Raw genomic sequence first — 26609 nt, forward strand, 5'->3', positions numbered from 1 at the left:
AGATAATTAGGGGATTGGACACATTAGAGGCAGGAAACATGTTCCCAATGTTGGGGGAGTCCAGAACAAGGGGCCACAGTTTAAGAATAAGGGGTAGGCCATTTAGAACGGAGATGAGGAAGAACTTTTTCAGTCAGAGAGTGGTGAAGGTGTGGAATTCTCTGCCTCAGAAGGCAGTGGAGGCCAGTTCGTTGGATGCTTTCAAGAGAGAGCTGGATAGAGCTCTTAAGGATAGCGGAGTGAGGGGGTATGGGGAGAAGGCAGGAACGGGGTACTGATTGAGAGTGATCAGCCATGATCGCATTGAATGGCGGTGCTGGCTCGAAGGGCTGAATGGCCTACTCCTGCACCTATTGTCTATTGTCTATTGTCCTTTGTTGGAACGGTTCAATATCCAATGAGACAATGCTCTTTAGGAAGACGAGTTACAAATGAATCTTCCCTTCGGCCTTCTCATTTTTAATTAAATATCCGTTCAATTTCCATTTGAAGGTTCAGCTTACAGCCCAGTTGGGACGTGTTGGTGGGAAACACTGTTTGCTGCTGACTGTTCTCTGACTTCAGGGAGAACGTAACGCTCAGAGTGAAGATGCAAGTTGAAGGGAGACTTAAGTGGCTTTGCGAGTAATTGTAGTCTGTCCTTGGTAAACGAGCACAGAGTGACCTTGACATCAAGTGGTAATGGCACAGTGAGCTGATGGGATTTACACTGTTATCAAAGGTTCCCTTCACAGCAAAGGGCTTTAGTCACATAAACAAGCAGCTGTATCCTGGGATTTGGTGTTGCTTGTCTAAGATGTGTGGTGCGTATTTAATCAAAATCCTCCTCACAATTTGCTCTGGTGAACATCTGCAGGAATCCTGTCCATTTGGCACACTGCCAATTCCCACAACACCACCCTCTGTCAAAGACCGACCTGGTTGTGACCACCAGGCATTTTAAGGGATAAGTATCAACTGGGAATCAGAATTCTGCTGCTCCTCTTCACAAGGACCTTGGGATCCTTCTACGCTCATTGGAGAGGTCCAACGGTTTAGAGGGAGGATGTGGATACAAGGAACCGCAGATTTACAAAAAAAGACCCAAAGTGCTGGAGTAACTCAGCAGGTCAGGCAGCATCTCTGGAGAACATGGATTGACTGATGGATCAATCAGTCTGCAGAAGACTCCCAACCCGAAACGTCACCTATTCATAGTGGGTTGGGACTAGCTAAGATGGAGGCACATGGTTGGTATGGATGAATTGGGCCTGAGGACCTGTTTCCATGCTGTATGAATCTATGAGTAACTCAGCAGGTCAGGCAGCATCTCTGGAGAACAAGGATTGACTGATGGATCAATCAGACTGAAGAAGTGTCTCGACCCGAAACGTCACCCATTTCATCTCTCCAGAGATGCTGCCTGTCCCCGCTGAGTTACTCCAGCATTTTGTGTCTATCTTTGGAGAAAACAAATAGCCAGTTAAAGCAGAAAAGTGCAGCTACATCAGTGGAGAGATAGAGCAAGAGCTCTCTCTTTCTCTGCATGTGGCAGCACTTTTCTGTTTCACTTTCTTTCTCCCCTCTGACCACCAGTATTTAAAGTAACTGTTACCCTGGCAACTCAGGGTGAAGACCACACATGAATGCCGCTGTGCTCTCCCCACACCGGCTCCTCACCAACTCACTCTGTTGCTGGGGGAACTCTGCGGGTCACACAGCACCCGAGGGAGAAATGGACAGCTGATGTTCAGTCGAAACGTCGTCTCAAGAAGAATCTCCCTCCACAGATGTTGCCTGACCCGCTGAGTTCCTCCGGCACCTTCTATTTTTCTCAAGATTTCAGCACCTGCATTTCCTCATGTCCCCATTTTTAAATACATGCAGTTTGTACGTTTTCCCTGTGACCGGGTGGGTTTTCTCCCACATTCCAAAGACGTAGAGGTTTGTAGGTGAAATGGCCACTGTAAATCGTCCCTGGTGTGTAGGATAGAACTAGTGTACAGGTAATTGCTGGTCGGCATGGACTCATTGGGCCGAAGGGCCTGTACCCCTGCTGAATCTTTAAACTTCTAACTTTAATATGATGCCCTCTGATGGAAATTGTGTAATTCCAGATAATCTGTGCTGGACATTTATCACAGCTCTCTATCTTGAGGGTCGATGTCTGAAAATCAGGACTGAACCCAAGATTTCATTCAAACATCTCCATCCTGTGTCACTATTTAACTTCTATTGCTTTCCTGTTCTGAAAAATGATCTTTCACCTGAAGCTCACCTGAGTCTCACCCCGGTCTCTCCCATTGGTCAAAAGGCACAGAAGTGTGGAAACACACACCTAGAGATTCAGGGACAGTTTCTTCCCAGCTGTTATCAGGCAACTGAACCATCCTACCACAACCAGAGAGCAGTGCTAAGCTACTATCTGCCTCATTAGAGACCCTCGGACTATCCTTGATTGGACTTTACTGGACTTTATCTTGCACTAAATGTAATTCACATTATTCCATTTATCATGTACCTTGTACACTGTGGATGGTTCGATTGTAATCATGTATTGTCTTTCCACTGACTGGTTAACACACAACAAAAGCTTATCACTGCATCTCGGTACACGTGACAATAAACTGAACTAGCTGAAGAAGGGTCTTGACCCGAAACGTCACCCATTCCTTCTCTCCCGAGATGCTGCCTGACCCGCTGAGTTACTCCAGCATTTTGTGTCTACCTTCGATTTAAACCAGCATCTGCAGTTTTTTCCCTGATCATTTTGGTAAACTCGCTCTGCACCCTTTCCAAAGCCTCCACATCCTCCCTGTAATGGGATGTAATGGGATGCCACAACTGCATGCAATGCTCCAAATGCAGCCTAACGATGTATCGATATATGTATATATGTAGCAATGTAGTCAAGTGAGAGTTAGATATAGCTCTTAGGGCTAACAGAATCAAGGGATATGGGGAGAAAGTAGGAACGGGGTAGTGATTTTGGATGATCAGCCATGATCATATTGAATGGCGGTGCTGGCTCAAAGGGCCGAATGGCCTACTCCTGCATCTATGTTTCTGACCCAAGTCCTCGAAGTCCCCAAATAAAAGCAGTATTTGAATGGGTGCAGTTGAATTTTGGTAATGCTTTTGTTTTCCAAATCCCACAGCGCGATGTAGTAGGCTACAGAAACGGTCTGTGTTCATTCCTCTCCGTACAATTACCAATTATCTTCCTGCTACACTGCCTGCAAAGAAAAAGCCTCACAGCGGATTTGCCGCTTAATCGAACAGGAAGAACAAGCAACATTCATCTCCAGTGTGAGATACATTCGCTGCCCTCTGGCCACTGAAACATTTTGTCTGCAATTCAGCCTTTCCCCAGAGATGTTGTTTTGATATCCAATAATTGTTCTAAACACAATTATGCTTCATATTATCATTAAACTGCCCATCAATGCTAATGCTTGCAAAATACACTCCAGGATCACAACTCCATAAACAAACTTTACGCAAAAGAAATTTGTACACTGCCCAGCCGGCGATATCACTGACATCTCCTCACCGACAACCTCCAAAGTTGGCAAGAATTCCTTGCAAAGCAAACATGGCTTTAATCCTGACTACGGGCGCTGTCTGTACGGAGTTTGTACGTTCTCTCCGTAACCTGCATGGCTTTTCTCCGAGATCTTCAGTTTCCTCCCACACTCCAAAGATGGACAGGTGTGTAGGTGAATTGGCTTGGTGTCAATGTTAAACTGTCCCTAGTGTGGGGGGGTAGTGTCATTGTGCGGGCATCGCTGGTTGGCGCGGATACGGTGGGCCGAATGGCCTGTTTCCACGCTGTAGCCAGTGTTGCAGTGCTGATGTTTCAGGTGTCGGAGCTGTGACTGTTGCCGGAGCGGCTGCTGTTTGTTTTGGCTTGTTTTTACAGAGGTGCTGGAGTGGCGCTCGCCTGAGCTCTGGCCGTTCGGCTGAGCTCCGGTACTACCCCTCCTCTGGCTGTATCTCTAAACTAAAATTAAACTAAAAGTTTTAGGAAAAAAACCGCAGATGCTGGTTTAAATCGAAAGTAGACAGAAAGTGCTGGAGTAACTCAGCGGGTCAGGCAGCATCTTGGGAGAGAAGGAATGGGTGACGTTTCGGGTCGAGAGAACTTTGAATACCCCTGGTCTGAAGAAGGGTCTCGACCCGAAACGTCACCCATTCCTTCTCTCCCGAGATGCTGCCTGACCCGCTGAGTTACTCCAGCATTTAGCGACCACCCACTGTTTGTTGGCTGTGCAATCAGAGTGCCCACCAGTCACGATCCTCTCTGCAGTTGCCTGGGCTGCAGCAACTCTCCCGAGCCAGCTCTGCATCAACTCAGTGCTGGAGAATCTTCCTCATTCAGCCAACATCCTAGAGAACACTTCTGTCCAAACTGTGCGGGCAGCCCAGCGGGTAGTGCCGCTGCCTCACAGCGCCAGTGACCTGGGTTCGATCCTGGCCTCGGGTGCTGTCTGTGTGGAGTTTGTACGTTCACCCTGTGACCGCGTGGGTTTCCTCCGGGTGCTCCGGTTTTCTCCCACATCCCAAAGACGTGCGTGTTTGTGGGTTAGATGGCCTCTGTAAATGGCCGCTAATGCGCAGGGAGTGGATGAGAAAGTGGGATAACGTAGAACTAGTGTGAACGGGTGATGGATGGTCGGTGTGGACTCGGTGGGCTGAGGGGCCTGTTTCCATGCTGGGTCTGTCCACCGATTTAACCACTTGCCCCACTGCCCTGGGATCTGTGCTCCAGGTCCTGTCCACTCGCTGTGTAACGGGATATCTTATTCTCTCTCCACCCCTGGTTCTGTGAGACTGTGGTCTAGCCTTCACACTATCGTGCCTCTGACATGCACGTACAGTTGCTGTCACTAGGTTAGTAGTTAGTTGCCAGGGGTGTTGCCAAGGGAACAGCGTGGAGCAGAGCGGATGCCGGTGTTAGCCAGAGTGGGGGTGGGGAGGGCCAGGGGTCAGGGTAATGAATGCCAGTGTGGGGGTGGGGGGGGCAGTGTGGGGGTGGGGTGTGGGGAGGGCCAGGGGTCAGGGTAATGAATGCCAGAGTGGGGGTGGAGGGGGGGGGGCTGGGGTCAGGGTAATGAATGCCAGAGTGGGGGTGGGGGGGCAGTGTGGGGGTGAGGGGGGGCAGTGTGGGGGTGGGGGGGCAGTGTGGGGGTGGGGGGGCAGTGTGGGGGTGGGGGGGGCAGTGTGGGGGTGGGGGGGCAGTGTGGGGGTGGGGGGGCAGTGTGGGGGTGGAGGGGCGGAGGGACAGGGGTCAGGGTAATGAATGCCAGTGTGGGGGTGGGGGGGCAGTGTGGGGGTGGGGGGGCAGTGTGGGGGTGGGGGGGGCAGTGTGGGGGTTGGGGTTGGGGAGGGACAGGGGTCAGGGTAATGAATGGCAGTGTGGGGGTGGGGGGGGGGGCTGGGGAGGGCCAGGGGTCAGGGTAATGAATGCCAGTGTGGGGGTGGGGGGGCCAGTGTGGGGGTGGGGGGCAGTGTGGGGGTGGGGGTTGGGGAGGGACAGGGGTCAGGGTAATGAATGCCATTGTGGGGGTGGGGGGGCAGTGTGGGGGTGGGGGGGCAGTGTGGGGGTGGGGGGGCAGTGTGGGGGTGGGTGTTGGGGAGGGACAGGGGTCAGGGTAATGAATGCCAGTGTGGGGGTGGGGGTTGGGGAGGGACAGGCGTCAGGGTAATGAATGCCAGTGTGGGGGTGGGGGGGGCAGTGTGGGGGTGGGGGGGGGCAGTGTGGGGGTGGGGGGGGCAGTGTGGGGGTGGGTGTGGGGAGGGCCAGGGTAATGAATGCCAGTGTGGGGGTGGGGGGCCAGTGTGGGGGTGGGGGGACCAGTGTGGGGGTGGGGGGGGCAGTGTGGGGGTGGGGGGGGCAGTGTGGGGGTGGGGGTTGGGGAGGGCCAGGGTAATGAATGCCAGAGTGGGGGTGGGGTGTGGGGGGGGACAGGGGTCAGGGTAATGAATGCCAGTGTGGGGGTGGGGGGCTGGGGAGGGCCAGGGTAATGAATGCCAGTGTGGGGGGGGGGGCTGGGGAGGGCCAGGGGTCAGGGTAATGAATGCCAAAGTGGGCTGAGCTCGGTTACACACAGGGTGAAGTTGCCGACATCTATAACGTTTTGCATTTCCCAGCTGACAACATCCATCACCTTGCCAGAGGTTGTCGATGCTGATTACAGTTCAGTCTCAGCCGGGACTGTCTCCCAAACTGTGCCTTTATCGATCTCACACCTCGGTTCAACAAATTCTATTCCTTAGTGGAGGAAAGAAACTGCAGATGCTGGTTTAAATCGAAGGTAGACACAAAGTGCTGGAGTAACTCAGCGGGTCAGGCAGCACCTCGGGAGAGAAGGAATGGGTGATGTTTCGGGTCGAGACCCTTCTTCATTCAGACGGATGTCAGGGGAGGGGACATTTGTCCCAGCCTCCCCCCCTGACATCAGTCTGAAGAAGGGTCTCGACCCGAAACGTCACCCATTCCTACTCTCCCGAGATGCTGCCTGACCCGCTGAGTTACTCCAGCATTTTGTGTCTACCTGCTGGAACTCTTCCTCCAGTAAATGGACAACTCTGTTCCCACACTCACGCTCAATCAACTTCCATTAAGTTGCTGCCAACTTCTACGCCATTCCCACTTGGTCCACGGCTCCTGATCACAAACTACATCAAAGATTTGCATTAAGGCTCAAGTTTAATTCAATTAAAGCGTGTGTGATCATTCTCAAAGCCCAGGTGTGTATACACGGATAGCTTTACAGTATTCTTTTGTTCCATCCAAGGATTAACTTAGCAATTGGTCAGGACTCAAGAATGACAGCAGGGCCTCTGCTCAATGTAAAGATGCATTAACCAGTCCTTTGGTGTTTTACAACAGAATGAGAACGGGCTTAACACAGCCCTGCTCACGGCACAATTGACGCTTGAAGTTTTCCGACACTAGCTTAGGTTTACAGGCCACATTCCGTGTAGTGAAACATCCAACAGGCTTTGCCGGAACATCATCAAACAACATCAGAGCTGCAGAGGCAAGAGGAACTGCAGATGCTGCAATCTTGAGTAAAATATAAAGTGCTGGAGGAATTCTGCAGCATCTTTGGTTTAGTTCGGGTTAGAAGTACAGTATGGAAACAGGCCCTTCGTCCCATTGGGTCCACACTGACCGTTGATCACACGTTCACACGTTGTTACCAACAACGACAACTGTTTCTTGTCTCAACGTCAGACTACTGACAATCCTGTCTCCCAACGCCTGGGAATCTGATGCAGGTAAGTGATAGGTGGATACGTAAGGTGGATAAAGGTAAGTGATAAGTAGATAAAGATAAGTGAGAGGTGGATACAGGTAAGTGATAGGTGGACATAGATAAGTTATAGGTGAATTCAGGTAAATGATTTCTCTCACATCAGGTAGCCCCGGCATTCTCTCCCTATCCCTCTCCTACCCAAGTCGCACTAGTTTATCATCTACATACAATACAATACAATACAATATATCTTTATTGTCATTGTACCCAGGGGTACAACGAGATTGGGAATGCGCCTCCCATACGATGCACAAACAGCTACAAACAGCTAACAACGACCTGTTTCCTTTATCATCATTACTTTTTTGCATATCTATCATTCATTGTTCTTTATCTCTCCACATCACCGTCTATATCTCTCATTTCCCTTATCCTTAACCAGTCTGAAGAAGGGTCTCGACCCGAAATGTCACCCATTCCTTCTTTCCAGGGATGCTGCCTGTCCCGCTGAGTTACTGCAGCTTTTTGTGTCCATCTACAGGTAAGCAATAGGTGGACACATAAGGTGCACTTAGGTAAGAAACAGGTAGAAATAGGTAAGTGATAGGTGGAAACGTACAGTGTAAGGTGGATGCGGGCAAGTGATAGATAGACATTGGTAGGTGATAGGTGGACCTAGGTGGATAGAGGTATTAGGTCAGTGATAGGTGGATACAGGTAAGTGACAGGTGGACACAGGTGCAAGGGGTGGAATCCCGAGTTTCACTTGCCGGACTTTGTCCCATCCCGCCTCCCGTTTGCAGCTTTCTCCCCCCTTCTACAAACAGTCTGAGGAAGGGTCCCGACCCGTAACATCGCCTGTCTATTCCCTCCACGCAGGCTGCCTGGCCCGCAACGTTCCCTATCTGTGGGAGAATCACTCGCTGGCATCAGTTCATTACACGTTTGAAGGATACTGGAGGAAAACAGTGCTGAAAATGATGACAGGAAGGACGATAAAAGGATAATGTTACTTTGATGATTGCCAGAGTCCCTTTAATAGTGCAAGTTTATTTTATTACCTTATCTATAAAAACTGGATTGAGATCTTGAAACAAGGGCAAATGGCCTTTTTACTCGTGCCAGTTATTTTAAAACCTAAAGTAATCGTTTAATGGTGTGCCATGTTAGAGTCAGTATATCAACATGGCCCTGTGTTATCATTAAACTGTCAAAAGGAGCCTTGGTGGGATTTAAAACAGGTACAGCCTATACAGTCTGGTTTAATCTCAATCTCCCTGTCGGCAGCACAAAGCTCTGCTCCCCTGCACAAGCTGTGACTGAGGAGCATCGTGTGTGAGGCGGGAACACACCACCCCATCTCCCAACTCCCAGGCAGTGGACGTTAATGTGACAACACTCCGGCCCCACACTGTCATCAGTTACAGGAGCAGAATTAGGCCATTCGGCCCATCAAGTCTACTCCGCCGTTCAATCATGGCTGATCTATATTTCCCTCTCAACCCCATGCCTTCTCCCCATAACCCCTGACACCCATACTAGTCAAGAATCTATCAATCTCCACTTGAAAAATATCCATTGACTTGGTCTCCACAGCCATCTGTGGCAATGAACTCCACAGATTCACCACCCTCTGACTAAAGAGGTTCCTCCTCATCTCCTTCCTAAAGGTACATCCTTTAATTCTCAGGCAATGGTCTCTGGTCCTAGACTCTCCCACTAGTGGAAACATCCTCTCCACATCAACTCTATCCAGGCCTTTCACTATTTGGTACGTTTCAATGAGGTCCCCCCTCATCCTTCTCAACTCCAGCGAGTCCAGGCCCAGGGCATCATGTTTGCTGGCGACAGTGTTCACATCCATGTGCGATTCCTCTGATAATGAAGGCGTTCGTGCCTGAATTTCCTTCACAGGTGGTCGTGAGTCACTTTCTTGAATCACTGCAACCCATCTGGCGATGGGACTCCCACTGGTGCAGGCAGTGTCTTCGGGAGTTCTAGTATTCAGACCCGGTAAAGGTGCAGGAACCACTGTTTATTTTGGGATGGCACAGTGGTGCAGCAGGTAGAGCTGCTGCCACACAGAGCCAGAGACCCGGGTTCGATCCTCACCCCTCTACATGCTGAGTTTGGGGGGCACGGCAATGAGACCGCTGCCCAGTGTCACAGTGTTTATAGAGTCACAGAGTGACACAGTGTGGAAACAGGCCCTTCAGCCCAACTTGCCCACACCGGCCAACAATGTCCCAGCTACACTAGTCCCACCTGCCTGCACTTGGTCCATAACCCTCCAGACCTGGGAAAAAAGACACAAAAAATTCTGGGAAAAAAGACACAAAATGTGAAGAAGGGTCCCAACCCGAAACGTCACCGATCCATGTTCTCCACAGATGCTGCCTGACCCGCTGAGTTACTCCAGCACTCTGTGAAACGTCACCGATCCATGTTCTCCACAGATGCTGCCTGACCCGCTGAGTTACTCCAGCACTCTGTGAAACGTCACCTATCCACGTTCTCCAGAGATGCTACCTGACCTGCTGAGTTACTCCAGCACTCTGTGAAACGTCACCTATCCATGTTCTCCAGAGATGCTGCCTGACCCGCTGAGTTACTCCAGCACTCTGTGAAACGTCACCTATCCATGTTCTCCACAGATGCTGCCTGACCCGCTGAGTTACTCCAGCACTCTGTGAAACGTCACCTATCCATGTCTTCCACAGATGCTGCCTGACCCACTGAGTTACTCCAGCACTTGGAGTCTTCCTTTTGTAAACTGAAATCCACAGTTCCTTGTTTCTCTATCCTTCTTTAGTTTAGAGATACAGTTTAGAGATACAGCATGGAAACAGGTCCTTCGACCCACCTAGTCCGCACCGACTAGAATCACCGCTACACTAGGTTTTATTCTACACAATAGGGACAATTTACAGAAGCAAATTAACCTACAAACCTGTACGTCTTTGGGATGTGGGAGGAAACAGGAGCACCTGGAGAAAACCCACACGGTCACAGGAAGAACGTGCAAAGTCCATACAGACAACACCCATAGTCAGGATGGAACCCGGGTCTCCGGGGATGTAAGGCAGCGGCTCTACACTGCGCCACCGTGCCGCCCGTTTCACTGGACGAGGTTTCAACCTGCCAGCGGGGACTGTTCCCACTGACTACTACCATCTGTGTTCCGTTTCACCACAGCTCTTTGAAGCCACACTCAATCGAAGGCTGTGTGGTCTTTCTCTACTGAAACTCAGTCTCTTTGAGTTGTATTGATACCGGAGCTGTGGCGTTGCGTAGTTGCAGCTACTGAACAGAGCAGGGTGTTGACTGGTGAGTGGGGGCTGCCCCGATCATTGTCACCATCACCACTCAACACTCTGCTGGTAACAGAGCGAGGGAGACGATGGGGCTGGCGGTGGTGGCGGTGGTGGCGCCCGATTAGATCTGTGTCATGTCGACAGCACACTCAGGATTTCCAATAGGGATCAGGTGCATCGTCTGCCTCGATGGCCAGCCGCTACCGGAGAGCAGCATCTCCACCCGACGGCTGGGAGACCAATCAGCTGCTCCACACAATTCTAGACATTGCAAAAACACTTAGGGTCGGCAGAAAACCAGCTCCCACTTTGTGGGAAGAAAGAAAGACAAAGAATGTCGGAGTAACTCAGCGGGTCAGGCAGCATCTGTGGAGGTCATGGACAGGCAACGTTTCAGATCGGGAACCTTCTTTAGACTGACTGTAGTAGGGGGCAGAAAGTTGGAACAGAGAGGTGGGGGCGGGACAAAGCCTGGCAAGTGATAGGTGGATACAGGCAAAGGTTTAAAGAGATAAGGGCCAAACGCAGGCAGGTGGGACTAGCGAAGATGGGCAAGTTGTTTCCACGCTGTGTGACTATGATACACATGAGGGGGGGGGGGGGCTGATTAGAAATGTATGGACAAAGGTTAGAGATGTTAAGGAGACAAAGGGGTGTAAGGTAAGAAGAAGTGGAGTGAAATGTGAAGCCAGAGGAAAGGATGTAGGTTGAGGAGTGCAAGAGGAAGGTTGAAAGTGGGGGGGCGGGGGGTGGGTTAGTGAGGTAATGGGTAGGTCACATAGAAGGGGGGGGGGGAGAGAGAGCCGGTGAGGGGAATAAACTCAGTGGCTGAAGCTTCTGATCTATTTACGTCTTCAGTCCCAAGTCCTTGGCGTTTGCATCGACTTCTTTCAGCTCAGCAGCAACACAACCCCAAGGCGATCAGTTCCCAGTTACTAATTTCACGGTTAAGGTTGTAAACATTAAACGAGGTGCAATGAAATGCTTGCAGCACCCAGCCTGCAGTCAGTCTCCTCAGCCTCATTCTCCTGAGATGACGCTGCCACATTGCTGCCATCTCCCCCTCCCAATGCCCCTTCACATTCACTCAAGTGCATCAGCTGTGTACTGAGGTGAAACCTGTTCCAGCCGACCCCACTGTGGCCCCTGCACACCGGGATCCCCTGCTCATTAAGTACAATTACATTCCAACTCAACTCCTCGTGTAATGGCGGCATTCCCTGCGCCCACTGATGGACCCCACTGTAGCCTCCTCCTGCACCTATTGTCTATTGACCCCCCGCCAGGTTCCACGCACAGCGTCTGAGCAAGGCTGACATTTCAGTCCATGACTGAGAGACAGCGCACTGCTAGAGGAGCTGCCTTGAACCAAAGCCCCGGGGTCGAGATAAAAGCTCATGTGGAAACTATTTTAAAGTTTCATTGAATCATCGTGACAAAGCTTCCTTGCTGGCTTCCTGGAAAAGGCAAACCTCTTTCCCATTGCCTGACCCTCAGGGCCCTGAAAACTAGATTTTTCTCAGCAACTTGATATTTCCTTTTTGAAATCCATGAATAAAACTAATTTTGGCAGCCTTTTGAGCAATAGATATGAAAACATAGAAACGTGTATTAAATTATGTGGGGAATAGTTAAGAGTGAATTGACTTGTCTTTTACCCAGACTACAGGAATCAAGAACCAGAGGACATGGGTTTAAGGTGAATGGGGAAAGATTTAATAGGAACCTGAGAGGCAACCTTTTCACACAGAAGGTGGTGGGTATTTCAAAGAAGCTGCCAGAGAGTGTAGTTGAGGCAAGTACTAAACAATATTTATAAGTCGTTCATGGATAGGAAAGGTTTGGAGGGATTGAGCCCAAACACAGCCTGGTGGGACTAGCTTAGAAGGGGCATCTTGGTCAGCATGAGTAAGTTGGGCTGAAGGGCCTGTTTCCACGCAGTGTGACTCTATAACCATAGCAACATGTGACATAACAGGCAGATACGATGGTAATATTTAAGATGCTTTCAGATAGGCAAAAAAAAACAAAGAAGTTTTTGAGTAACTTAATGTGTCGGGCAGCGTCTCTGGAGAACATGGATAGGTGATGTTTCAGGTGGCGACCCTTTTTCAGATGAGTAGATAGGCATATGGATATGCAGGGGATGGAGGGATATGGATCATTTGCAGGCGGAGGAGGATACTTTATCTTAACATCATGTTGGGCACGGACATAGTGGGCCAAAGGGCCTGCTCCTGTGCTGTAGTGTCCTCTGCTCCATTTCTATGGCAGCGCTTCCCCCGTGTGAGCTCTGGTCTGGTGCCAGTTCAGTGCAGTTTATTGTCATGTTTACCGAGGTACAGCGAAAAGCTTTTAGTTGCCAGTCACTGTAAACATGTGCCCTTTGGTCTCGTTCCTTCCACCTGTGGGAACAGCTGTTCTTTTGTCCAAACCCTTCCCTGATTTTGATTTAAACAAATTTCCTCTCGGTACTCCTCAGCTCCAAGGAGAATGATTGCACCCTCCTCAGTCCACAAGCATGCTTGCAAATATATCTGGCAGCTTCTCTCTAAAGCATCACAGTCATATAACGTGGTATCCAGAGTATATTGGATGATTGTATAATACACTGCCATTGCAAATATTGCAACAGTGCCTTCATCACTTGCGTTTACATCATGAATGTAAATGAAAAGCGATGGTTCCAGGGCAACATCATTGATTGAATTGATTGTTTGGGAGCGACAGCATGGAAAGCAGTCCTCCCGCCCACCAAGTCCGTGCCGCCGACCAGCGATCACCCATTCACACTCGTTCTATGTTATCCCACTTTCTCATCCACTCCCGACACACCAGGGAGGCATCTTACCGAGGTCCAACTAACTTACAAACCTGCAAGTCTTTGGGATGTGGGAGGAAACCAGAGCACCCGGAGGAAACCCTCGCGGTCACAGGGAGAAGCGTGCAAACTCCACACAGACAGCAAAGGAGGGTGGGATTGCAGCCGGTATCTGGCGCTGTGAGGCAGCGGCTCTACCCGCTGCAACACTCTATTCCAGCTGTAAAAATAATGGCTCACCACATCTCATTATGTAGCATTTTGTCTCTGCCTCTTTCAATTAATGGGCAGCGTTTTGTCGTCTGCCTGTTCATGCACTGGTCTACCAGCCTGTTTGGAAAGCCCGTGTACACAGTATTCACTGCCCTCATCAATTCTGTTGTCTCATCAGATAGTTTAATGCAATTCACCAAAACACGATTAGCGTTTAACAGTTGCATCCTTGCTTTTCTTGCCTGCTCTGTTCTTGTGCGAGGAACTAAAGCAACGTTCATTTCTTGCAGCTCCTCACAGGTGAGGGATCAGTGAGGTGGCTCAGGCCATCCTTGTCCTGTATCACCGGGCAGTGTACGCGGGACTCGTTGGCAGGACAAAAACAATTCACAATAAGGTAGGGGTATGGTACGCTTGCCAGCATCGGTCGGGGCTAGGGGTGCCAACTATCTCACTCCCAAATAAGGGACAAGGTGACGTCACCGCCCCGTGCCCCACGTGACCTCACCCAGCCAGCGGCCACATGCTCCCGCTCCACCAATGGCGGCCGCCCAGGCCGGGAGGAGGGTTGCTAAGCAACCTCCATCAGGCGGAGCCCGGGCCTCCAGACATACACTGTCCCCGGATACAAGAGTGCAGAATATAGTTCTTAGCATTGTAGCGCACCAGAGGGTAGAGGTGAATCGGACAGTACCTTAACTTATTGTGGGCCAGCTGAGAAGTCTGAAAACCGAGGGGAAGAAGCTGCTTCTGAGTTTGGTGGTGCGTGTTTCCAAAATTCTGTTTCTTCTGCCTGATGGCAGTGGGGAGAAGGAGGAATGACCTGGGTGGGGCATCAAGTTGCAGCTTTACAGGACATTGGTCAGGCCGCATTTTGGAGTATTGTGTGCAATTCTGGTTGCCCCCACTACAGGGAGGTAATGTGGAGGCTTTGGAGAGGGGGCAGAGGAGGTTTACGCCGAATAATCCAGCCTGGATTAGGATGTATTAGCGAAAAGAAGAGGTTGGACAGACGTGTGCTGCTTTAGGCTGAGACACAGCAGGTTCAATTACATGGCCATCAATATCTCAGATGATCAGTGTTGGGCCCAGCACATTAATGTAACCACAAAGTGGCAACATCTCTGATCTTATCAGTTTAAGGAGAATTGGCAGCTATCCAAATACTTTCAAACTTCTACAGAAGTATCCTGACTGCTTGCAACAAAGGCTGGCACAGCAATTCACAGGAACACAAGAGGGAGGTGGACTCAGCCCCGTCCATCGTGGGCACTGCCCTTCTCAACATCGAGAGCATCTACACCATCCTGGGCACTGCCCTTCTCAACATTGAGAGCATCTACACCATCCTGGGCACTGCCCTTCCCAACATCGAGAGCATCTACACCATCCTGGGCACTGCCCTTCTCAACATCGAGAGTGTATGAAGTTGCAAGAATAACAACGTTATTGAACTTCAAACCTGGTTTAATGACCATCGAGGGTGCAAGATTACAGACAAGGCCGCAGTTCCCGAACAAGTGCCACCCACCGGGATCTCCCCCGGGTAACACGCACGCGCAAGATAACGTCCTCCAAGAACGGCATCTGCAATAACTCCACATAGACTGTGAACACAGCGACTGATCTACAGAGAGCATCTACACCAGGCACTGCCTCAGGAAGATGGCATCTATCATCGAGGAGGCCCACCATCCATACCGTGCCCTCTGCTCGCTGCTACCGTCGGGCAGGAGGTACAGAAGCCTGAAGTCTCATGCCACCAGGTTCAGGAACAGCTACTGTCCTACAGCCATCATGTTGTTGAACCGACCCCCATGAGCCTGATCCCACCTCTGCAACAGAACACTACATGCCACCTCTTGCACTACCATGCACTTGTTTTCTAAGTGTGTTTTGTACTAATGTCTAATTTTTTGCACAACCTTTTTCATTTTCACTGCATTTATGTACAATTTATGTAGAGTTTTGTGTTTTGTCTGATTAGGGTTGCCAACTGTCCCGTATTAGTCGGGACATCCCGTATTTTGGGCTAAATTAGTTTGTCCTGTATGGGACTGCCCTTGTCCTGTATTCGGCCCGGGGGGGGGGGGTGGCAATGTAGGCCCCGACACTCTAGGTTTCCGACATGTTAGCTCTGGACAGTCTAGGTCCGGAGGCCCGGAGGCCCGGGCGCCGCCTAACGGAGGTTGCTTAGCAACCTGCCTCCCCGGCCAGGAGGCCGCCATTGGTGGAGCGGGAGCACGTGGCCACTGGCTGGGTGAGATCACGCCAGCCGTGAACGTCATCTTGTTCCGTATTTGGGAGTGAGGTAGTTGGCACCCTTATGTCTGAGTCACTGTTACTGGGATGCTACAGGATTTTTCCATTGTACCTGTACCTCACCGTACATGTGCGTGTGATAATAAGCTCAACGCAGCTTGACTTTATTCAGGACAAAGACCAACAGATTCCTGGGCACTCTGGAAATTGGAGACACGAGCTTTGTGCAGGAAAGTGACATAAACAGGAGAAGATCAGGCATGTCCACAGTGACTGAGAGAGCAGGTACCAGAAGCTAGACACAAAATGCTGGAGTAACTCAGCGGGGCAGGCAGCATCTCTGGGGAGAAGGAATGGGTGACGTTTCGGTCGAGACCAAAGTTACTCCAGCATTACTGGAGTACTGGAGTTACTCCAGCATTTTGTGTCTATCTTCGATTTAAACCAGTGTCTGCAGTTCTTTCGTCTGCGGGTAGCTGAGGGTGATGGACTTGCTCCTGGACGTCATGATCCCATTACCCCTTCACCTCAAGCCTCGTCCTACCTGAGACGTGGAGCAAAGTGTCGTTGGCCACCTCCACCTTGAGGAATATCCTGCCCCTCCGCTCGGTGTGGTCCGTGCCGCACATGCTGGGGACGTTCACCACGCACTTCTTGTGCACGTTGAGGTCACAGGCTGCGGAGTGGAAAGACACGCACGTTTCAGAACCGGCCCTGGAAACGTTACACCCCGGCGCTCGGTCCCCTCGCACGGTGAGCCCGAGGGCCCCGTCTCCCTGCTGTACCACACCATGACACTCGGCCTACCAGAACACAGGTGCTCCTCGGCTTACGATGGTGCACTTTACGATGGTGCAAAACGACGCACATTCAGTAGAAACCGTACTTTGAATTCTGAACGTTGATCTTTTCCCGGGCTAGCGATATGCGGTACGGTACTCTCTCGTGATGCCGGGCAACGGCAGTGAGACACAGCTCCCTGTCAGCCACGCCATCACGAGTGTAAACAACCCTGACTCTACAGTGCACTGTGTTGACAACGTTTTTTGGATTTTGCCCACTATAGCTAATGTAAGTGTTCTGAGCACATTTAAGTTAGGCTAGGTTAGGCTATGATGTTGGGTAGGTTAGTTGGCTATAATGTTTGGTAGGTTACGTGTATTAAATGCACTTTCGACACAATATTTTCGGTTTCCGATGGGTGTATCGGAACTTAACCCCATAGTAAGTCGATTAGCATCTGTACTCAGCGGGGTCTTCAGAGAAAACAACCAGGGCTGATAGCGGGACGTGAAGAGGAATTAACATTGATTCAACATTTAGAGCACTGTGCTTTGGAGAGCAGTGAGACCCCACTTCAAGTCCTTTGGTTGAGCATAGACTCATAGTCTCATACTGCATGGAAACGGGCCCTTCGGCCCAACTTGCCCATGCTGACCACGAGGCCCCACTCCAACGGCCCACGTTACAAGCATGCCTGCTTCCCACATCCTTCTAAATCTTTCCCATCCATGTACCTGTCCAAGTGCCTTTTAAATGTTGTTATAGTACCTGCCTCAACTACGTCCTCTGGCTAACTGCCCTCTACAAACTGCCCCAAGTGTGTGCAGGGAGTGGATGAGAAAGTGGGATAACAGCACCAGTGTGAGCGTGAGATCGAATGTCAGCATGGACTCGATGGGCCGAAGGACTTGTTTGTGCTGGACACAAATGCTGGAGTAACTCAGTGGGACAGGCGTCATCTCTGGAGAGAAGTAACAGGTGATGTTCCGGCTCGAGACCCTGCTTCAGACTGAGAGTCAAGGGAGAGGGGTTTCCCTGCTGTATCTCGAAACTAAACTAAACAAATTGCAACAAAGGGCTGTGTGGAGAAATCCAGCTGAGGGTGGTGTTGTAAATGAGCCGGCTGGTTTACACCTCCCTCCCTCCCTCCCCCCGACTCCACGAATGAAGCCAGCCTGGGGAAGTACAGAGTTGCAGTCTCTCAGACCTGCAACAAGCAGCTTACCTGCAGAGTTACAGCTCAATGGATCCTTTTAATATCTTACTGTGATCTAAACCTCTAACTGCATCACCGCAACAACGTCCCCTGATGATGGATCTAATTTTCTGAGTGTACATGAGGAGGAGCAGTCTGACAGATGGGTGATCACATCCTGGCCTGTGCCCACACACACTGCTCAAGCAATCTTCACTCGCATCACGACAGTCTCTCTGTCTGTCTGTGCATCCACGCACGCCAGACTCTCCTTGTGCCTGTGTGTGTGTGTGTGTGTGTGTGTGTGTGTGCGTGCGTCTGTGTGTGCGACTGTGTGTGCGTCTGAGTATGTGCGTGTGTGCGTGCTGTGTGCGCGCGTCTGTGTGTGCGTATGTGCGTCTGTGTGCGTCTGTGTATGTGCGTGTGTGTGTCTGTGTATGTGCGTGTGTGCGCGTCTGTGTGCGCGCATCTGTGTGTGCGTATGTGCGTCTGTGTGTGTGCGTGTGTGTGTCTGTGTATGTGCGTGTGTGCGCGTCTGTGTGCGCGCATCTGTGTGTGCGTATGTGCGTCTGTGTATGTGCGTGTGTGTGTCTGTGTATGTGCGTGTGTGCGCGTCTGTGTGCGCGTGTCTGTGTGTGCGTATGTGCGTCTGTGTGCGTCTGTGTATGTGCGTGTGTGTGTCTGTGTATGTGTGTGTGTGTGCGCGCATGTCTGTGTGTAAGAGCATCTGTGTGTGTGGGGTCTGTGTGTGTTTGCGCACGTCTGTGTGTGTGCGCGTGAGGCTGTATATGTGTTTGCACATGTGTGTGTGTGTGTGCATGCATGTCTGTGTGTGCATTTGTCTCTGAATTATGTTTACATTTGGTCAAACTCTGGCAGGAAACTTACTGTCACATTTCATCCCTTGGTGAATGAGGCCGTACAGCAGTGAGCCACAGTGATCACAGAACGTAGGACTCCCATAGGTGTGGATTTTAAACTTGTGTTTGCTCCTTGGGTCCTGCAAACAAAAGCAGACAAAAACGCAAGATTGATTCTGTTCTTATTTTTTTTTTAAAAGCTCCTCAATATTTGCTCTCTGACTTTGGCGTTGTCACAAAGTCTGCGCTGGGATCCCACAGACCTGCCCACGCATCAGATGGGGACAGAGCAAGGAGACTGCAAAGCCAGCACTGGATCTGCAGAGGCAAACTCAAGCATTATGTTCCTTCTGCCAGGGTCAGAGAGATTATACAGCACCCATGCCAGGACCACAGAGAGATACACCACGCTTGCTGCTAGGGCCACAGAGATACTCCATGCTGCCAGGGCCACAGATACACCCTCTTTCAGGGCCACAGAGAGATAGACCCTCTGCTAGAGCCACAGAGATACTCCATGCTGCCCTCTCGTCATCTGCTTGGTCAACTTTAGCTCCGACCTGTAGCATCTCTGGAGAGGAGGAATGGGTGACTTTTCGGGTCGAAGTCAAGTCAAGTCAAGTTTATTTGTTGCATACATATACAAGATGTGCATTGAAATGAAAGTGCCAACGCCTGCAGATTGTGCTAAACTACAAAACAGAATAGAAAAAAAATTTAACACAAAAAAAAATTAATACAGTAAATTAAATTAGTCCCTGGTGATATGAGAGTTAACAGTCCTGATGGCCTGTGGGAAGAAACTCCGTCTCAGTCTGAAGAAACATCACCCATTCCTTCTCTCCAGAGATGCTGCCTGTCCCGCTGAGTTACTCCAGCATTTTGTGTCTACCTTTCTGTTTCCTTACAGTCCATGTTCTTGTTCCAGCTTTGTGAACTGGAAATGCAACTTCCAAAATTCGATGTTTCAGAAATGAACAAGTCAAAAAGAGGCAGACTGACACAGGTACACGGCACTGGTGACAGGAGAACTGGAGACTCGAAACCCTGAGCCTCAGGAACAACGACACCCTCCACAGATGAGCAGATCTTCATTACAAATACCATCTGTCCGGGGCTGAGTCAAGTTGTTATCTCATTTACATGATCAGTTGGCAAGGAAGTATTTGAAATGCAGAATAGTTGGATTTAGATGAAGAACTTGATTTAGACTGCTAACTAAATAAATCAAATCCATTCATGTTCCCATGAGGCACGGTGTGATGGAAATACTGGTGATGGAGAGGTCGCAGTGAATCAATCTCAGAGACCGCTCTTATAAAGGATCTGCTGGCTGCAAATGCTGACCCTTTCTGATCGGTGCTTTATCATACTTGGTGTGTCACTGTAAATCTGTCATCTCTGAGAGTTACTGGTGTTACCCAAAGATTGGTCGATGGTATTTTGATCCAATTATTTACGGTTCATAAGCTCAACCCTCAGTCTAGAGATTCAAAATCAAATGGTAGCTCATGGAATAAAAGAAAATATCACCAGGAATATCCCCTTTGAACCTGCTCCTCTAATTCAATGGCTGATCATCCATCACAAGTCACCGAGTTTCACTCTCCCCATAACCTTGAGACCTTCTGAACATCTGAAGCCTCCCGACACAAAACATCGTTTGTCCACATCCTCCAGAGATGTGCGTCGGAAGGAACTTCAGGTGCTGCTTTATACCAAAGGTAGACACTAAGGGACAGGCATCACCTCTGGAGAGAAGGAATGGGGTGACATTTCGGCTCGAGTCCCTTTCTCAGATTCATCTTCCAGAGATGCTGCCTGACCAGCATTTTGGGTTTTGCTCAAGATTCCAGCATCTGCAGTTTCTAGTGTTCCTAATCTCTGATAGATGGCTGTGGTCTTTTACGTAATTGATAACCAGTTTATCACAACCTGTGCACTTTTGCTTACATTGTGGTTTTGGATTTAGAACGTTGAACAGTGCAGCACAGCAATAGGTCCATTGGCCCACAATGCCCGGGCCAAATATGATGCCGACAAACTCCTATTTGCATGTTTGTGATCCATATCCACGTGCCTATCTAAAAGATTCTTAAATGCCACTATTGTATCTGCCTCCACCACCATCACTGGCAGTGCATCCCAGGCCCACCATCCTCTGTGTCCACCACCATCACTGGCAGTGCATCCCAGGCCCACCACCATCACTGGCAGTGCATCCCAGGCCCACCACCATCACTGGCAGTGCATCCCAGGCCCACCACCATCACTGGCAGTGCATCCCAGGCCCACCATCCTCTGTGAACAAAACTTGCCCTGCACATCTTTAAACTTTGCCCCTCTCACCTTCACCACTCCAAAGCCGGATTGACGGTGTTCTAAGTGTATTTTATATCTACAAAAGGTAGACACACAAAAAGCTGGAGTAACTCAGCGGGACAGGCAGCATCTCTGGAGAGAAGGAATGGGTGACATTTCGGGTCGAGACTCTTTTTCCGTCTGAAGAAACGTCACCCATTCCTTCTCTCCCGAGATGCTGCCTGTCCCGCTGACTTACTCCAGTATTTTGTGCCTATCCTCGATTTAAACCAGCATCTGCAGTTCCTTCCTACACATTTTATATACACAGTCCGCATGTTGCTTTGCTCCATTTTTGCTCTATCACCTTTCCTGCCTCGGTGTAGCATTGTGTTGTAAATAGGCACTGATGGCAGTTTTGCTTTCAGTATCTTATCTACAGGCTTTTCCCTTTGATCTCTGTGGTTGGAGTATTGCCTGATCATGCTGGAAGTGAAGAATGTCATGGTTTCCCAGTCAACAACGTGAGAGAACGTTGAAAGGGGAAATCACATACAATTACGCAAAAATCACCTTTAAAAAAAAAAGATACCATCCTGTGGCTTACTCTGAGCTCCCAGTGATCCCTGCACACTCACACTATCCTACACACACACACCAGGGGCAACTTACAATTTTACCATGCCGATTAGCCTACAAACGTGGAGTATGGGAGGAAACCAGAGCACCCAGAGAAAACCCACGCAGGTCACGGAGAGAACGTACAAACTCCATACAGACAACACTCGTGGTCAGAATCGAACCCGGGTCTCTGGCGCTGTGAGGCAGCAGCTTTACCGCTGCGCCACCGTGCCGCCAGTAGAACCCCCTTATATTTCCTTCTCCTTATCTCACGGCCTTTTGTCTTTTCATCTCCGGCCTTTGTCCAACCATCCCCCCCCCCCACACACCACTACCACAATCAGCCCGAAGAAGTGTCCTGACCTGAAACATTGCCTATCCATGTTCTCCAGAGATGCTGCCTGAACCTCTGAGACGCGCTGGGGCAGGCCCACCCAGATTTCTCCCAATCCCATTGAAGTTCCGTGTCGTAGCAACGAGTGCCTCATCAAGCGTGGACCGTTCTCCTGATCGTGATAGAGCTGTCTGACTCAAAGTAATTGGAGGTGGACACAAAATGCTGGAGCAACTCAGCGGGTCAGGCAGCATCTCGGGAGTGAAGGAATGGGTGACAAATGTCCCACCCCCTCCCCTGACATCAGTCTGAAGATTGGTCTCGGCCCAAAATGTCACCCATTCCTTCTCTCCCGAGATGCTGCCTTACCCGCTGAGTTACTCCAGCATTGTGTGTCTACCTTCAATTTTAACCAGCATCTGCAGGTTTTTTTTCCTACTCAAAGTAATTGGCTTCTTCTTTGGGATTGTACTTTTATCTCCTTGCCTTTCACCCTGTCACCGCGTTGCCAAGGCTACAAACTATTATTGATGACAAAAAAAACGTGAGCTGTCAGAGTGTTAATTGCCCTATTATTCTGTTAGACCAATGGTAAATTAAAAGGAAAATATTAACATAACAACACAGTCTAAATTGCAGCCCGTGCACCTGATGCTGCGAATTCTGAAGGTTTGCAGAAGCCTTTGGAATGGAGGCCAAAATGATTTACTGCCTTTTCTTGTTCTCTTGTTCCTTATTTCCTTCCACATTTCGAGTTCCACGTTTATTTTCTCAATGATGTCAAGATGAAAGTCTGGAGGCGAGGTTGTGATCTGAGTAATTGGGCAATCCCTTCATGTTTCTCATCCAATGCTCGGATTTACAGAGAGCCTCTGTTGTCCATTCAAATCAGGCCTCAGCAGTGACTATTACGATATTTCATGATTTAACACAGCACACAGAACAGTACAGCACAAAAACAGGCCCTTCTGCCCACGATTTCCGTGCCAAACATGATGCTAAATTAAGCTCCTTCAGTTCAGTTTAGTTTATTATCACGTGTACTGAGGTACGCTTTGGCGCGCCAGCGGGTTATCGGCGCCGGCCAACCCCCCTGCCGCTGCTGCCGCCGCCGTCCCCATCCCCGGTCTCCAGTCTCAAATGGGAATGCTCCCCGCCCTGAAAACGCTCCCTTCTCCCCACACACAGGTGTTCTTCTCATCATCCATTACTCGCCCGCAGGTGGGCGTCACTCCACCGCCCACGCCCAGGCGAGGGGGAGGAGCCTGATCCCTCCTTCAATCCACAAAATGACACTCCCACACTCCCTCGCCATCTTTTCTTACACCGCTCCCTTTTTTTTCCGCCCATTAAACATCGTCACCATCTTTTTACGAAGCGGAGGGACCCGCCAGCCGCAGCGGCACCCATGGCAACGGCGCTGTAGGCCGCAGCGGCACCCATGGCAACGGCGCTGTAGGCCGCAGCGGCGCCCATGGCAACGGCGCTGTAGGCCACAGCGGCGCCCATGGCAACGGCGCTGTAGGCCGCAGCGGCACCCATGGCAACGGCGCTGTAGGCCGCAGCAGCACCCATGGCAACGGCGCTGTAGGCCGCAGCGGCGCCCATGGCAACGGCGCTGTAGGCCACAGCGGCGCCCATGGCAACGGCGCTGTAGGCCGTAGCGCCACCCATGGCAACGGCGCTGTAGGCCGCAGCGGCGCCCATGGCAACAGCGCTGTAGGCCGCAGCGACACCCATGGCAACGGCGCTGTAGGCCGCAGGCTCCGTGTTAACACTGACTCACGCGACGCATTTTCCTCTCATCTCCCTTTCCCATCCCATCCCCTGAGGCCGTCCTGTCCCGCCCCTCCCTCCATCCCCTCTCCTCCCCTCCCTGTGGAAGCTGGTGTACTTGTTGGACATGGCCGTGCATCCATTGGCAACTGGTCGGCATTATCTTTAAAAATAACAAATCCTTCCACCCCCAAAACCTCCTACACAAAATAAAGCAAAGTTTCCATCACGCATTTGTAACACCTCTGGTGCCTTTTTCCTCCTCCGTTTCTCAATCTTTCTCTCTTGCTTTCCTTCCCCCCACCGAACCTCCTTTACTAAGATGGCGGGTTGGTGAGTAGAGACCTTGCTGTGGGTGGGTGGTGAGTAGAGACCTTGCTGTGGGTGGGTGGGGAAAGTGGGACATTCACGTTTAAGTGCATGGTGTGAGCAGGGATGTCTTTCCCCTCTCCTCTCCATGGGCAAACTCCATATTCCAGCTCAAGGTAAGGGTGACGTTTGTTTTACCTTGAATACAACACAAAAGTGCTGGGGCAACTCAGTGGGAAGTTGGGAAGGAATTCCCTCCAAAGATGCTGCTTAAACCACATAGTTCGTCCAGCACTTTTAAACTCAACTCAAAATTTCCAACATCTGCAGTTCCCTGTGTTTGTCTCTCTCTTTGTTTTTCTTTTAACCTTGGCTGTACTTAGGCAGGAGAGTGCGGAGGATGTAAGATAAATTGCATCTTGTTCTCATTGGAGGCCCGAACACTTGTATGTACAGAACAATTAAAAAATAATAATTTGGCATCTCCTGCCTACTCTACAATTCAATGATAGATCAGCCATGATATTATCTCTTTACAACTCGCCCTCACTAACCCTATATCGTTTCATTTTGCTCCAAGTTAAATTTTGCAAGTGCTGGATTCTGTTCACGAACTTAAAATGTAGTGGCTAGTTGGAGTCACAAGAGACTGTGTGTGGGTGATGTAATTTAGAGAGAAAAAAACAGACTATTGTAGGAATTCAGCATCCGTGGCACCTCATCAGGACTGATTGGCTAGTTTTTTTTGTGCTACATGTGTTCTTTGCAGAAATTATGTATTTGCATTCTTGGGCACCTGTTCATCTATACATTTGTAACATTGGGCATTTTTTCAAAATTATTTCTGTTGGGATTGAGCAATGTTCTGAGATTTGGTTTGTTTAAAAAAGTACTGATGAAAATGCTCCCTTGAGACACCACCTGATAATTGCCACACTTTGGGAGGGTTTGGTGGTATTAAATTAAACCTTTATAACAATACTAAAAGTATAAACAATAATAAGTGTAATCTTATAAGAGTGGTATTCTTTAAAAAAACCTTTTCAGTTATTCAAAGTTCAATAGTTAGCAAAAAATATAATTTAAATATATATTTTTTAAATCAAAATTAAACGCAAACCAAATTTTAACTTTTAGTATAGATGTCTGTTCAAATGTTTCTGGTTTTATGTATTTCCTTTTTTTCATTCCACCCCTCCCCTTGTTATCACCTAACCTTGTGTTTTAACTCTTTTCTATATTTCTTAAATTCATTACTTTTAACAAAAATCTTAATTTCACTGACGAAACGCCGTTGTTCTCAAGGAAGACAACTGCACATTTCCACTGTCATAAAGAGAAATAAGTGCTTACTGACACCATCCACAGACAGATAAAACGCTATCAAAAGATACGTCCAATATTCTTTGCTCTTCCATGACAGAGCAGATAGCTTCTCTTTGTTAGTTCTTCAATCAGTTTTAATGCTGAATAAAGATAATATCTAAAGTTTCAGGAATACAGGCCTAGCCGACACAACTACCCACTATAGTCCCAAATCATCGTTGCTAATTAGCATTTTATGCCACTCCAAGGTCACATTTCCTTCTGGTTTATTTACCGGCACTGAACAGAATAATCTAGAAGAGAGTTTATTCACAAAATGCTGCAGTAACTCAGCAGGTCAGGCAGCATCTTGGGAGAGAAGGAATGGGTGACGTTTCGGGTCGAGACCCTTCTTCAGTCTGAAGAAGGGTCTCAACCCGAAACATCACCCATTCCTTCTCTCCCGAGATGCTGCCTGACCTGCTGAGTTACTCCAGCATTTTGTGAATAAATACCTTCGATTTGTACCAGCATCTGCAGTTATTTTCTTAATCTGGAAGATTAAGAAGAGAGTGCAGGCATTAACTTTAGAGTTGTATCCTTGATGTTATGGCAAAAATCCATTTGACCTTTTATATATTTTGCCTTTCCACAAAGGGTTCTTCAGTTAGATTCTTGCTCGTCCATAGTTCTTGTCTTCTTGGGAAAAAAAATCTGTGGTGTTTAATTAGAATCCAAAATGGATGACTCCACATTCAATGCTGAACTCCATTGTCATCGTTTTCATCAATCCCAATTTGTTAATGCCGTTTCTCAATTTTCTGTTGCTATGTACACTATTTACTGCATGAGAGTGTTGATCTGAAAAGTCACCTCTCCATATTCTCTTGAGATGCTTGACTCATTGGGTTACTTCAGCATTTAAAAAAATCTTTCTTTGGTAAATCAGCATCTGCAGTTACTTGTTATTACACTATTTACTGTTAGCAATGTCATTAAAAGGTTTTACTGGTTTGGGAACTATCCAAGTCTGCAAGAAATTGCAGTGAGGTGGGGATATAGCCCAGTCCGTCACGCAAACCAGGCTTTCCGCCTCTGACTCCATGTGCACTTCACGCAACCTCGGAAAAGCAGCCAACGTAATCAGAGACTTGTCTCACCCTGGTCATTCCTTCTTCTCCCTGCTCTTTTTGGGCAGATCCCCATCTGTTATCAGGATTCTGATTAGTCCTTCCATAAGCTCGGGCACTGTCCGATTCACCTCTACTACT

General features: G+C 49.3%; 1 protein-coding gene across 2 annotated transcripts in view; it reads right to left on the minus strand.

The window, feature by feature from the left end:
* prkcaa (protein kinase C, alpha, a) overlaps positions 1 to 26609 on the minus strand; it is a 187020-nt gene that overhangs the window by 65320 nt on the left and 95091 nt on the right. For both annotated transcript variants that reach the window (XM_078401440.1, XM_078401439.1), the window contains exons 4-5: positions 18721 to 18832; positions 16399 to 16530 (exon numbers count right to left, since the gene is read on the minus strand). In XM_078401440.1, coding sequence (XP_078257566.1) covers positions 16399 to 16530; positions 18721 to 18832 — 244 coding nt within the window. The remainder of the gene's footprint in view (positions 1 to 16398; positions 16531 to 18720; positions 18833 to 26609) is intronic.

The sequence above is a fragment of the Rhinoraja longicauda genome, chromosome 6 (genome assembly GCF_053455715.1).
Source record: "Rhinoraja longicauda isolate Sanriku21f chromosome 6, sRhiLon1.1, whole genome shotgun sequence".
NCBI classification, from domain to species: domain Eukaryota; kingdom Metazoa; phylum Chordata; class Chondrichthyes; order Rajiformes; family Arhynchobatidae; genus Rhinoraja; species Rhinoraja longicauda.